Source organism: Patagioenas fasciata, chromosome 17, assembly GCF_037038585.1.
Source record: "Patagioenas fasciata isolate bPatFas1 chromosome 17, bPatFas1.hap1, whole genome shotgun sequence".
Taxonomy (NCBI): domain Eukaryota; kingdom Metazoa; phylum Chordata; class Aves; order Columbiformes; family Columbidae; genus Patagioenas; species Patagioenas fasciata.
Window position 1 is genome coordinate 8,501,976 of NC_092536.1, and position 12,506 is coordinate 8,514,481.

Below are 12,506 nucleotides of genomic sequence, written 5' to 3' on the forward strand. Positions count from 1 at the left end.
TGAGTCAGAGCAAATGGCTTGTGGAGAGCTAGGATGGAAGAGGGAAAACTCTGATACTGGGACAGAAATCATTCTGTTTCTTCCTGGGTGCAGTATTGTGTGGTGCAGAAAGAGGCAGGCAACTCAAAGCTACTGCGTAACTGCACCTCCATGCATTCTTTTCGAAATTAGTACTTTATTAGGTCACATTTTTCCATTATGAGGCACAAAAATCTGCAAAGAAATGTGACCACAAAATGCTAAATAAATGGTTTAACTAGCACTTTGCATGCTTCCCCTTCCATTTTTGTGTTTGCTGAAGATACTCCACATACCTGAAACAGCACGATTTGCCAGAAATTGATGTCACTCTTTCATATTGCAGGGCACCCCTCGGGTCTTCAGAAAAGCAGAAAGTACCAAGTACTCTTTAAATTCAGGAATACCTTTCTAAAAAGGCGGGTATCTCTAGAAAGATAGGATCGTAAATTCCCTCTGGTGCTTGTTAAGGCTGCCTCTGCGCAAGAGGTTTTCTCTGTTTATTTAATATCCCTCATCCCAGTAGTAACAGTTCCACTGAAAGCACTGGTGAAAAGGGGCACAGTTGTCTTAATCTGGTGCCATCAAAATTTGTTCTAGTGACAGGCAGCAAAGGCGCTCATATGTTGTTCCTTTTAGAAGTGGTAGGAATTTTTTTAAAGGTAATTCAGACATGCTTTGAGCACGTACATCTGTACTCACCTACATTTTATTCTACCTCAATCGTCTTACTTATTATTTTCTCAAAAATCTGAAAGTAGCAAACATGTATGATGGTTGAACCTCTCCAGGAAACATCTTTGTGTTGTGTTTGTCTTGAAAATTCTAGTTGAGACTGAAGTTCCAGAAAAGCCAGTCTGTGTTATGTAAGTCATTAAGAACCATGAATTGCAGGGAACTTCCATTAAAACCTGTTCCACAAACGATTCAAGACAGAGAGAGCCAAGAGTGAGCAGGAAAATTAGGGTGACTTTTATCTTCAGCTTCCTGAAATCCTACAAGCTGATAGAAGAAAAACAGGGTCTTTGTGTTACATAAAATAGCATTACATTGTCTAATAAAAACCTGGTTTTGAAAGCGATAACATAGTTCAGGAAATAATGATGTTTTCAGGATGGCATTTCAGAACCTATCTTTGCAGTTAATGCAGACCTCCCCATCACATATGGCTGAATTTGGCCAATGGTCTCAAAACTTTCTATGGTGGGGAAAAGGAAACTGGCAAATGCAGGGAAAACGGAATCATAAAACACTTGTTTCCTTCTGGGGGTGGGGGAATTCATAGTTTATTAATTTAGGGAGTGCTTCTTTCCAGGATTAAGGGAAGGGGAAATATATTGTAAAGGTCTTATAGAAAATTAAAAGTCTGTTTATCATGTGCATGGCTTACTACTATACTCTAAAATGTAACGGGGTTTCTGCTTTTCTTGGCTATATTCTGTTTCCTGGATAATATAATAATGTAAAGAAAGTGAACACTGAGGTTTCCTTGTCACAGGTCTGATTCAAAGGAAATAGCTGAAAGGCCCTAACAGTCAATATATTTGGCCTTTCCCGAATCACCCTAAATCACTCTATTAATTTGGGATTAGAAAATATTCAGCCTTGCTGTAGGACAGAGGTAGTAACCAGAAGACCCCTTCAGGTCCTTCCAGCCTTTTACTCTGTGTCCTTTTCATGCACACTCCGTAGTTATTCTCCTAAATGGTATTTAACCACTCAGACCACTTAGGCTAAGATTTTACGTGGTCTGTTTACAAGTCTAGCTTGGTTTCTGTCATTCCAGAACTAGTGAAAATACCAATAGATGCACACTTCATTTATATTAGCTATCTCATTTCTTTTCATTACTTATATTTTCAAATAACATGTTCACCCTCTATGCACTTGATGGATGAGTTGCCAAAGAAAACACTCTGGAGGAATTCAGCTTCTAAAAAGTTTGACGTAGCAAGCAGCCCTGACCCATCTGTCATGATTTTGAAGACAGACGTTGACTCCCATGTCCTTTATCCTGCTTTGCGTCACTGACTAGCAGACCTCTGTTTTACAAGGCTAAGCTGGAGGAGTTGCGATTTCAGCTGATATATATTGCCGGGCAAATAACTCGGCATCTGTGCTGCAAACCCTGGAGAATACGAGTGTCCAGAGAAGAAGCAACCATACGAATGCACGGAGAACGTGAATGTCAGCGCACCGCACAAAGAAAGAAATGGTTTCTTTAATGGAAGTGCCTCTGGGAGGAAAGACAGGCATGTTGTTTGCAAGTTACAAGTAAATTATGTATCATCATGGCATTAGCTCAGTGGGGAATCTGAGGACCTGCTCTACTGCTGCCTCTAGACACTTGTGTTCATTTTCACATTAAATGCCATCAGAATCTGTCATCTCCAGCAGAGCTTTCCATGCACAGGGAATACAGGATGGGGCTTCACATACCAAACTAAATTCATAAAGTGACCTTTTATCAAGAACATGTCAGGAGTTAAATTCACCATATCAGGGGATTTTTTTAGAATGCTAAGTGTGTACAACCACCTTCTCCTGCCAGAGAAAGAACTAGAGGGAATTTAAATATTAAACAGTTACACATTAAACAACTCTGCAACAGAATAGTTGCATTTCAAATCATCTCTTCAAAAACATTGCATTTACATTTTTTACCAGTCTGCTGTCAGCAACTTGCGCAATGACTTACAGAAACCACAGAAGAAACCCTTCCAGAGCCTCAGAGTGCTTTGTATGACCCAGAGTTATGTGTTCAATAATAAGAAGAACAGATGGGAAAAGGAGAATTGAATTTCAGGAGAAAAGAACATTATTTGGATGGAATTTTGCACTAAAATGGAGAATGGCTGCAGGACATGTATAAGGAGTCAGTTCTGGATGGGAGATGATGAGAGGAGACAGTTCTTGACTCAGCAGTGAGGAGCTTGTTGGAAGGAAAGAGAAGAGACAGATGAGGAAAGGGGAGGGCTCCACTGTCTCCAGGAGACGAGCTGGAAAGGAGTCCAAGGAGTGAGGGTGTGGTTTGAAAAACAAGGAGTTCAATTTCAAACTGGATCCTGAAGCAAACGAGGCAGTTGGTGAGGGCCTTGAGATGCACGAAATGACAAGTTTTTCTGTATGAGACCGAATCGGAACTTTTGGAGTTGCTGTGATGCTCTGTCTTTGCTGCACCAACATCGTGGTGCTGTGCTGCCGACACAGCGCTCCTCAGGTTCGCATTTCTCTGGTGGGGAAAACATGGACGCTCAGCCAACGCCAACTGGAACAGATGCAGATCAAACATTGTGCGTTCAGTGCGGTACCACACGCACCAGCTCTTCAGCAGTTTGCAGCGATCGGCCACAAGGATGTGCAAGTCCAGCCTGCAGGCTCCATCACTTGGTGCTTTGCTCGGGCAGGTCTCCCGCTGTCAGCAGGTGGACACTCTCTCGTACAGGCCAGAGTATGTGCTAGTGCCTCTTAATGTATTGTTTTTTAATCAAAACAGTGAAGTGGCCAAACATTTGCAAGTTGAACAGTTTTGTAGTTAAACGGTGCTTAGAACTGATGTTGTGGAGCACAACTGAGAGAAACACTTAAGCGAAATGCATGTTGCTTTTCCAGTGAGGCTTCCTTGGCTGATTCTGTGGGAAGAGGACTAGGAACATGTACAACACATATCACATTTTTCCATGTAAAGAACAGTCCCTCTGAGGCAAAAATAGAGCTCTTCTCAGGGCTGTTCTCAAATACTGAGAAAGAGCATCAGGCTACAGTCCATAGGAGGAGCCAGAAAACCAGACAGCTGGAGGAGAGCAACCTCTGAAAAAATAGAAAAACATTTACCAAGAGCTTTTCCATTTGCACCGTTAAAGGATTGCGGGGGATTACACCCTTCCCAGCCTCTAAGTGCTGTGGCAAGAGAGCAGCAGTTGGCTGATCAGAGGGGTGACAGCACAGCAAACATTCAGATTTGAGAGCCTTTACGTTTCCTTTCAATAGACTGTAGGAGAAATACCTTAAATAAGGCCAGTAGTGCCTTTCGAATGAGAAACCCCAAACTAAATATAGAAAATAAGGTTAAAATATTCAATGAAAGTTTCCTTACGCAGAGCTGACTGCACAGAGGTCAGGTTTATTTCAGGTAGTTGCAATGTGGTGAAAAGATGGCAAATTACTTTTCCCTTGTTTTTTTGATTTGTGTCAAAATTTCACATACTATCAGCAAGCTCTTCAAAGCGAATCACACCCATGAAAAATCTAACCCTTGTGATCGGCAAAGCCAGGTGTTCAAAGAACAGATGTTTAAACACAGAACAGTGTGAAGAAGGTACAAATGAGAAAGACATCGGCAGACAAAAGTGTGGCAAAGCACTTTTACATAAAATGAGATGCTTTTTTTACTACAGAAATTATGGGTTGTTGTAATTAGTTTTTGGCCAGCTGGGAGTGGGCATGAAGCATTTTATTATTAAAACTAGATGGAAGAAATATAACAGACCTTTAATTTTAATTATACTTTAAAAGAGCCTTGATTTCCTCAGCCAGTGGTGTCTCTAGTACATGTCAGCAGTTTAGTGCCAGACTACTAAGAGTAATTACACACATACCCAGCGATTCTTGTGGATTCGTAGTTCTTGCTAATAAAAACATGTCTGAAACAAAGCTGTTGTTTCTTTCCTTTGTCGCAATTTTATTTAAAATATCAACGATATAAAATTATATATCCTATAACTACGTACAACACTGAAGAGGTCCTGTTTCATTTGTGAAGTGATGAAAGTCTGTGGCTTGCTTTTTTGTAAACAGAGGTAGTTACTATAAATTAGAAAGCAGTTGGACTTCTGGATATAAATAATTAGCATGCATGAAATGATTGCGAAGGAGGCCAGTTGACAAAGGCCAACACCGAACAAATTAATTACACCAAAATGGGCTGATAACAGATCATGTCCTCGTGTCCCACTGATGGTCTTGTCTCTGCAGCACTGTTGACTTGCCCTCATTTAGAGACTGATTGATAGAGCTGTGGAGTTTACAGCTGTGGAGTTGTTCTATGCAGGGACAGGAGTTGGACTTGATCTTTGTGGATCCCTTCCAACTCAGTACATTCTATGATTCTAAGATTCCTGGAAAATGTCCCTGTTTTCTAGGCTTTTAGAAAGACATGTTTGTGTTTGGAAGGAATCAATATGTGCGGAAGATGTATTTCATGCATGTGTATAAACACATACCACGTATATGAAGTCCATGTAGCCCTCTGTAATGCTGACCCCAAAAAACTGTGACCTGCTGATCTGTGCAGTGGTCCAGTTAGAAACTCAACAGGATTCTGGGTGTTCAGATCCCACTGTGTGTTCCCAGCTGGCCACATTTGGGGATGGAAGCTCTTGCTCCTGAGGCCAATGCTTTTTTCACACATGCTGTAAAAATGCTGAGATGCTGAAGTTCTTCTAGGAAGAAGATAGTAACAAAATTTGTGTTGTGGCCTCTGCTCCATCAGTTTGCTGTCTTCCACAGAAGCTGATAGGAGCAATGTCAAGATCTTTCCTGGTTTATATTACCTTCAGTCATCCATAAATAAACTGCTACTAACAAACCTACAGAGCAGATGCCACTCAAACCAATTCTGAGACCACGTAAAGTTCTCTCCACCTCAGCTCCATTCTCACTTGCTTTGGTGAGAATGGACCTGGGCACCTGACCCCAGCTGTGAGCCCTCCAGGCAGAGCTACGATTTACTGAGGGATGGGCTCCAGCGGCACCTCAGCCCCAGCACCTTCTCCCACCTGTTCAAGGGGCTGCTGAGGGTTCCATCAGTCCTGCTGGAGACCTTCAGATCTCCCCCATGTGCCAAAGGGGTCCCCATGGCTGCAGCCTGTGCCTGTGGGTGCCAGGAGGAGCCCAGGTGTCTCAGCAGAGCTGTGCCTTCGATTCCTTTGGAAACCTAACCCAGTTCTGGTAATTCTCAGCTCCATGTATTAAAACCGAATGAGGTTAAGTAAAAATAATGAGGTTTTAAAGTGTAATATATTTTGAATTGTTTTAATCTGCCTTCTGGTTTTGAGTCTTCAGGGGTCCCTTGTTCAGCTTTTCTTTGCAACCCACAGCATGAGAAACTCATTTATAAGAAATTGAAGCAGAGATTCTCCTTTAATCTTGTGTTTCCCACAGCTGGGGTCTGGGAAAATGCGAACACCACGATGCTCCCCATAGAACCGCTGGAGTAGCAACACTGCAGCAATCAGTTTCCATCTCGAAGGATTACTGTAATTTAGGAGAAACATAATAGCAGCGATGTTACCTTCACCTCCCCATTTGATACTAATCGGCTGACTGGGAGCGGAAGTAGGAAAAAAAAAGGTGTTGACAAACCTCTCACATGTTGGACCCTCCACTTCTTGGTTATTCAACAGCTTCCCAATTTACCATGTCAACAGTCCAGGGAAGGAGCCCTGTTTCCAGGTAGAAATCCAATAGCGCAGAACAGCAGGGTGGCTTCTCAAACACAACTGATAACCAGCCATAAAGCTCACAGCTACCTGGGGCAGGGCGCTGTGGCGCTGCGGGTGGCTCAGGGCCGTGGGCACCGAGTCTGGCCGGAGCACCAGCCGAACCCACGGGGCTCCCAGGGGCTGCCGAGCTGCCCTGGTGCCCCAAGTGGGGCCATGGCTGTCGAAGGCCTCCGCGGTCGGGATGAGCCGGTGTCCACCCGAGAGCCGCTCTGTGCCGAACCAGCCCCGGCGGCAGGTGCCGGCCCGGCCGCTCCCACCACCTGCGCCCTGAGGGGCACGGCGGGGCTGCGCCTGGGAGATCCCGCCTTTCTCCTCTGAGGGGAGCATCACCCCCGGCACCTCCACCCCCGCTGCGGGGAAGGGCGGGAGGACCCCGCGGGGCTGGGCGGGAGCGCCGGGGACCCGTGTGAGGCGGGTGGCGGGACCGCGCCCCCAGGACCGCAGCGCCCACCCGCCGCCGGAGGGAGCCGGGGAGGGGGTCGGGTCACGTGAGTGCGTGTGGCAGCAGCGGAAGGATACCCGGGCTCTGACAACCCCCTCCCGCCCCTCTCCACTGACCGCAGCCGGGGCGGGGGGAGCCCTTCTTCCCCGCGGACCCCCCTCCCCAGCCCTCCCGCACAGCGGCACTGGGGGGCGGCGGGCAGAGGGAGGTGGTGTTCAGTGAGGACGAGCGACGGGCAGGGGCGACGGGGCGGGGGGAAGAAGCGCCGCGGGGAGGGACTATTTGAGGAGACCCTGGCAGGCTGGTGAGGTGCGGAGTGATCCCGCCACCGGAGTGAGCGGCCCCGAGCTGAGGCAGAAAAAGGGAGGCGAGCCCGCCGGGGCGCTCTCCAGCGAGGGCACTGCGCCTGCGCCGCCACCCCCTCCCCGCCGCCGTGTGGGGTGCAGCGGCGCCTGCCCTGCTGCCACCGCCGGCCCCTGCCCAGCGCCCCTGCCCCGGGGAGCTCGCCCCAGCCATGGCCCAGATACTGCCCATTCGCTTCCAGGAGCATTTTCAGGTGAGCAGGGGGATAAGGGGGCGCGCGGGGACGGGGCTCCCCCTGCTCTGCCTCGCCCTGTCCCGCAGAGCGGGGGGGCCGCGGCCTAGCGGGGCGGGGGGCGCGCCGAGAGGAGGGGGCGCCAGGCCGCAGAGGCGCCTCCTGCGGCCGCTGTGGCGGGGGGACCCGCTCCCTCTTCCCGCTTTCCCTCCGCTCCGGTGCGCGGCCGCTGTCCCGCTGGGCGCCGCGGGGGCGCGCGGGGCCGAGCCCGACCCGGTGCGGGCTCCCGGGGTTGCCGCCTCTGTCCGTCCGTCCATCCATCCCCGGCTGCCTGTCCGCGGCGTGCGGGGCGGCCGCGATTTGTGCAGAGTCACTCGCCGCCTCAGGGACCTCCCGCTCCGGGGAGGGGGAGGCGCCGGCCGGGCTGCTGGTCCCGGGGACCGCAGGGGCTCCCCCGCCTCGGCTGAGGTGGGCACCTTCATCTTGCAGAGGGGTCGAGGCTTTTCTGCTTTACCTCAACGACCATCAGCCTCTGGTCGCGGAGGTTTCTGGGAACCTCTTTCTATGCAGCTGCGAACTGGGAGGAAATTGGTGAGATGAGGTGCAAGAAACCAATTGGACTTGGAAGCTGCATAGCCTCTGTCCCTCTTTCCAAACATAACAGTATTAAAAAAAAAAATCTTCCTAAAAATGACATAGTTCTGTTCTTAATAGCCTGTGAAAACCATAATGCCAACATTGGAAAAGATCCATGACTAATGGATGCAGCACAGACAAACCGGTTTATCTGTTTCCTTGTGAACTGGTGGTGAGAGAGGGTTGTAAATGGAGTGAGAGCAGCAGTCTCTGAACATGCAGTTTGCAGCAGGAATTAAAGGAATTTGCTAAATGAATGAGAGAACAGGAAGTGGACTTGGCAAGTCATCCCTGGGTCTATCCTGCCCCTTTCTGTCAAATCAGGCATCCATTTCAAAATGTGAACTCAGTATTGTCCATCAGGGTGGACTTTGTGTCACTTCAAGCATTTCAGCTTGGGAAGTGGTTATTGCTCCTTCCAGCTCCTTTTGGGAAGTGTTTTTCTGCTTGACTGAAAGGGCTGTCTTGGTCACTCCAGAAAGAGCCCTAGCCTGAAAAACAGTAATAGGGCTAACGAACTCCAGAAATACTGAGTCTATGTGCCCAAGGGAGCAGACACACCTGTCTCTTTGGAGCTGTCATGGGTTAAGAGAGTTTAACATAGCGAGGAAGAATTATACTGTCACCCCCCCATCCCCCTACCAGTGTAGCAATGACTGTTGTAACCTCAAGTGAATTTGTAAGAGCTGCAGTGCAGCTGAGTAAGGAACTTGAGACCAAGCTGTTTTGATGTCATACTGCTTAGAAAGATCCATATAGTTCTTATAATTTAAAAATGACAAACATAACCAGTCCTGCTGATTGTGTTTGGTCTATACAGTAATGGTGAGAGAACATCACAATATGTTGTAGGTGTAATGTACTGCTTTGCATGTTAAATGACTGGTTCTGTGATGACTAGTATGTCTTGTAACGCTGGCAGTATTAGCCTTGTGGTACTTCTGGTTTGGGTGGGGGGGCTAGCCACTTCTCAGGGCATTTGTACTGAAGTCATATTTTATTTTTTGCTACCACCTGCTTTTGATCTTATTGAAAGAACTAAACCTGTGATTGAGGGACTTTTCCCTAGCTTGGAGGCTGCATAGTGGAACAAGGGAAACCATGGGACCCACCATTAACATGCAGGACTCACTCTCTCCTGCTCTCCCCCCAGTCTGAGTGCAGTAGCTCCAAAACAGTGCTCTGCTAAAGAGAAGTTGAGATTAGTAGTAGCTGGGAGTAGGAATGCAGTCAGGCTCCTCAGTGCTGCCTCTGCAGTTGTTTCTACATGGCAGGAGAAATGGGGAGGGAAATCAGAAGGAATGTGGGAACTGGTGGTGTTTGCTCTGGCTGGATATCTGCAATACAGTTTAATCAGCTCGAACTTAACATTATGTGTTGTAAACATCTAGAGTCATGAATAAATGATATGTGGTGCTTATTGTTGACTAGTAGGACCTTCACTCCTTTTTGTAGTGCTTCACTGTTACCCATATTTAGCTTTAGTGTAACAGATCTAGTATGCTGCTTTATGATGTTAAATCAAAAAAAAGTTAAAATACCATGTAATTGTGGTAAGTTTCAGTGATCTTATGTTAAATCTTTCTGCACCTCCAGTCAATCTGTGTACCGTTTATACCTGTAGCCATTTTAATTAATGTGGCTTTAGGTAGTTAGAGTAGCTGTTAGCACTATAATTACTCAACTCCACATTCAGCCTGTTGCTGGTGAAACATTATTTCACTTAAGTTCAGAGTCTTCCCGAGGTAGTTGCATGTGCTTTACTAAAACAAGAAGTGAAGCATGCAGAAAGTGCTCTTCAGAGAATTAAACATAAGTTGCAGTACTAAATACTGAACTCTTCTCTCCCACTCTCTCTAGCTGTAAGTAGATAAATGATGGTGTGAAGTGAAACAGCAATCTTGGTCCATGTAAAATCAGAGGAGTACTAGAGATCAGCAGACTGTTTACATTCTTCATGAAGTTTGTTTTGCTGTGTGTTGATCATCCTTCTGACTGAACTGTAGCTCCGAGCCTGTGCAGGAGGAGTGACTACCAGTCACAGTGCACATTACTTTTGAAACTCTTAGAGCTTGTACATTCAAGTCTTAATATGAGCTGACAGATGGAGAATAGATGCAGTTAAGAGAAAGAGATCCGGGTCTTGATGTGGTAGTAGTCAAGCTGTGAATGCAATCAAGTTTTACTGTTTGTTTAGCTACATCTAATGCAATTGAACAGTTGTTTTTAGATGTGAATTGTGTAGCTGTGAGTATTCACATATTCATAAAGAACTTGCATCTTGTTCATTCTTCTCACAGAGAATATCAGAGTTAAGTCCCATAGCAAGGGAGGGAAATAAGATAAGGACTTGGTTTTTATTTCTGGTGTGGGAGCGGCTGCAGCAGTACCAACTGTGCCAGCTCTGCTATAGTGAAGTACTACTACATGCTACTTAAGCTACTGTGATTTAATCAGGTTCTTAACTCCAGTGCTTCTGTTGGAGCAGTGAATTATAAATTATTTACCAGTATGAACTCTTCCAAAGGGATTGTAGTTTACAATGGAAATGTTGTAAAAGACTAAATATACTGGTACATAGACTGGGAGCAATACTACTGGAATTCAGTGTACAGAGTGTTCTTGATCTAAAATTAAACTTTTCCTTTAGTCATTGGCTTGCTCTTAAAAGCTCATCTTTGTCCTTTTTTGAACTTTTTTCAGTTTTCACTAGCAAATAACTCTTCTTGCCTGCAGAGAAAGCTCTTGGTTACAAAAAGTCTCGGCTTCCTAGGTTGGGGGCTTCATCTCTTAGATGGATAGACACATGGATCTGAAGACAGGGTTCTGCTTTCTTTCAATAACTGATGCAGGCTCTTGAGCACAGTAAACTAATGTGAAAAAACTTATGTGCATGACTTGCTCTTGGTATGTAAGTTTTGTGCATCTTGGTACAGCACTGAGAAGGTAAGGTATCCTGGTTTTAAACATAGAGGATGTAGATTTACTTCTGTTATTTTCTGGACAAAAACACTTTATGTTTGTTAGTCTGAGATGTCTTGTTAAGAATTACTATCTGTTGTGCAATAGGCATGACTGAGATGAAGTGTAATAGCTTTCATGAGTTTGCTTTGGCTAGATGTGTGCACTTAAAAGCACTCAGGATATTTGCAAGCTGTAAATATCTTTTTGGACTTGTATTCAAAAGGTAGTGCTAAATATTGTTGATTCAGCTACTTAGTGTTGAAGAGACCATATTTCCTCCCTGTATTGAGAAGTGCCTTACATGTGGTAGGGATACTCATTCAGTAGATGATTAATCCTCAGCAAAGACATACAAGAGCAGTTTTTTGTGTAGGGAGTAACTGTCCTTTAAGATGACAGCCTAATTGCAACCCAAACCTGGGAGCTGGTGCTCTTGTGTGTTTCAGCTCTTGAATATTGCCTTTATGGCCCTCACCTGCCAGGATGGGAACTACAGCAGGAGATGAGGTGAGGGTGGGTGGTTGAGAGGGGATGTCCAACTGTGCAGGATATGCAGCTCCTTGTTGAGCATGATTATAACTTTATATAATCACATGCATAAAAGACTTCTGAGAAACTGTATTATTGCATTCTTGGTTTGGATTATGCTTAAAATTATATGCTTACAGAGCTTTTAGCAGTCAGTTTTTAGTAGTTGGATGCCCATAGCGTCTGTCTAAGCCTTACTCTTTTCTAATAGGCTTAAAGAACAACAACTGATCACCTCTAAAAATCATTTCCACTAGAGCTGTATGTCATAGAGCTGAAATGGCGTATGTACTGAGCCATTCAGAGAGTTCTTCTGACTTCAGCATTTAACTGATAGTAGGTCCCAAGTGTTAGAGTGTCAGAACTGAACACACAGTAAGTCAGGGTTAAGTATTTCCCATTAGAGAAATGGACTTAGTTTGACGACTGGTAGTATCAGTGTCTGAGTTGGTCTGTGGTGAATCACTTTGTTCCACAGAAAGGGAAATGCATTAGGAAGCCCAATATTTAGTAAAACTCCTGTGTAGAAACATCTCAACTCCATTTCTTAGGAAATGGTAACATGTCGGTAGAGTGGGGAAAGCCTAAATCTCAGATTAATAGTTGTATTTCATCCTAAGGGTAGGACTTGTGTATCTTCATTGAGGTTGAGAATCAAATAATACATCTTGGGTTAATCTTTACCATGTCACAAAGTTCTTGTTAACTGTAAGATGCTTAAATTTGATATCTAATCCAGCCTGCAGTAATACTAGGTATCTACAAAGCAAAAATCTGTTATCTGTTTCATTCAGCCTGAAAGTGAAGATAGTTCTATACTGTACATGTAGATAATGGGCATTTGGGCATGAAAGAGTAGGAGAGGGATTAAGCTGCTACT

General features: G+C 45.5%; 1 protein-coding gene and 1 long non-coding RNA gene across 6 annotated transcripts in view; one reads left to right on the forward strand and one right to left on the reverse strand.

The window, feature by feature from the left end:
* Positions 1 to 975: 975 nt before the first annotated feature.
* Positions 976 to 7,077, reverse strand: LOC139829297 (uncharacterized). The gene is made up of 2 exons (XR_011741746.1): positions 6,382 to 7,077; positions 976 to 6,273 (listed from the first exon to the last, which is right to left on the reverse strand). It is a non-coding gene; the product is annotated as an uncharacterized lncRNA (long non-coding RNA).
* A 259-nt stretch (positions 7,078 to 7,336) lies between these two features.
* Positions 7,337 to 12,506, forward strand: part of CLTCL1 (clathrin heavy chain like 1) — a 35,393-nt gene continuing 30,223 nt past the window's right edge. For all 5 annotated transcript variants that reach the window (XM_065851710.2, XM_065851707.2, XM_065851709.2 and 2 more), the window contains exon 1: positions 7,337 to 7,519. In XM_065851710.2, coding sequence (XP_065707782.1) covers positions 7,478 to 7,519 — 42 coding nt within the window. In that variant the 5' untranslated portion in view covers positions 7,337 to 7,477. The remainder of the gene's footprint in view (positions 7,520 to 12,506) is intronic.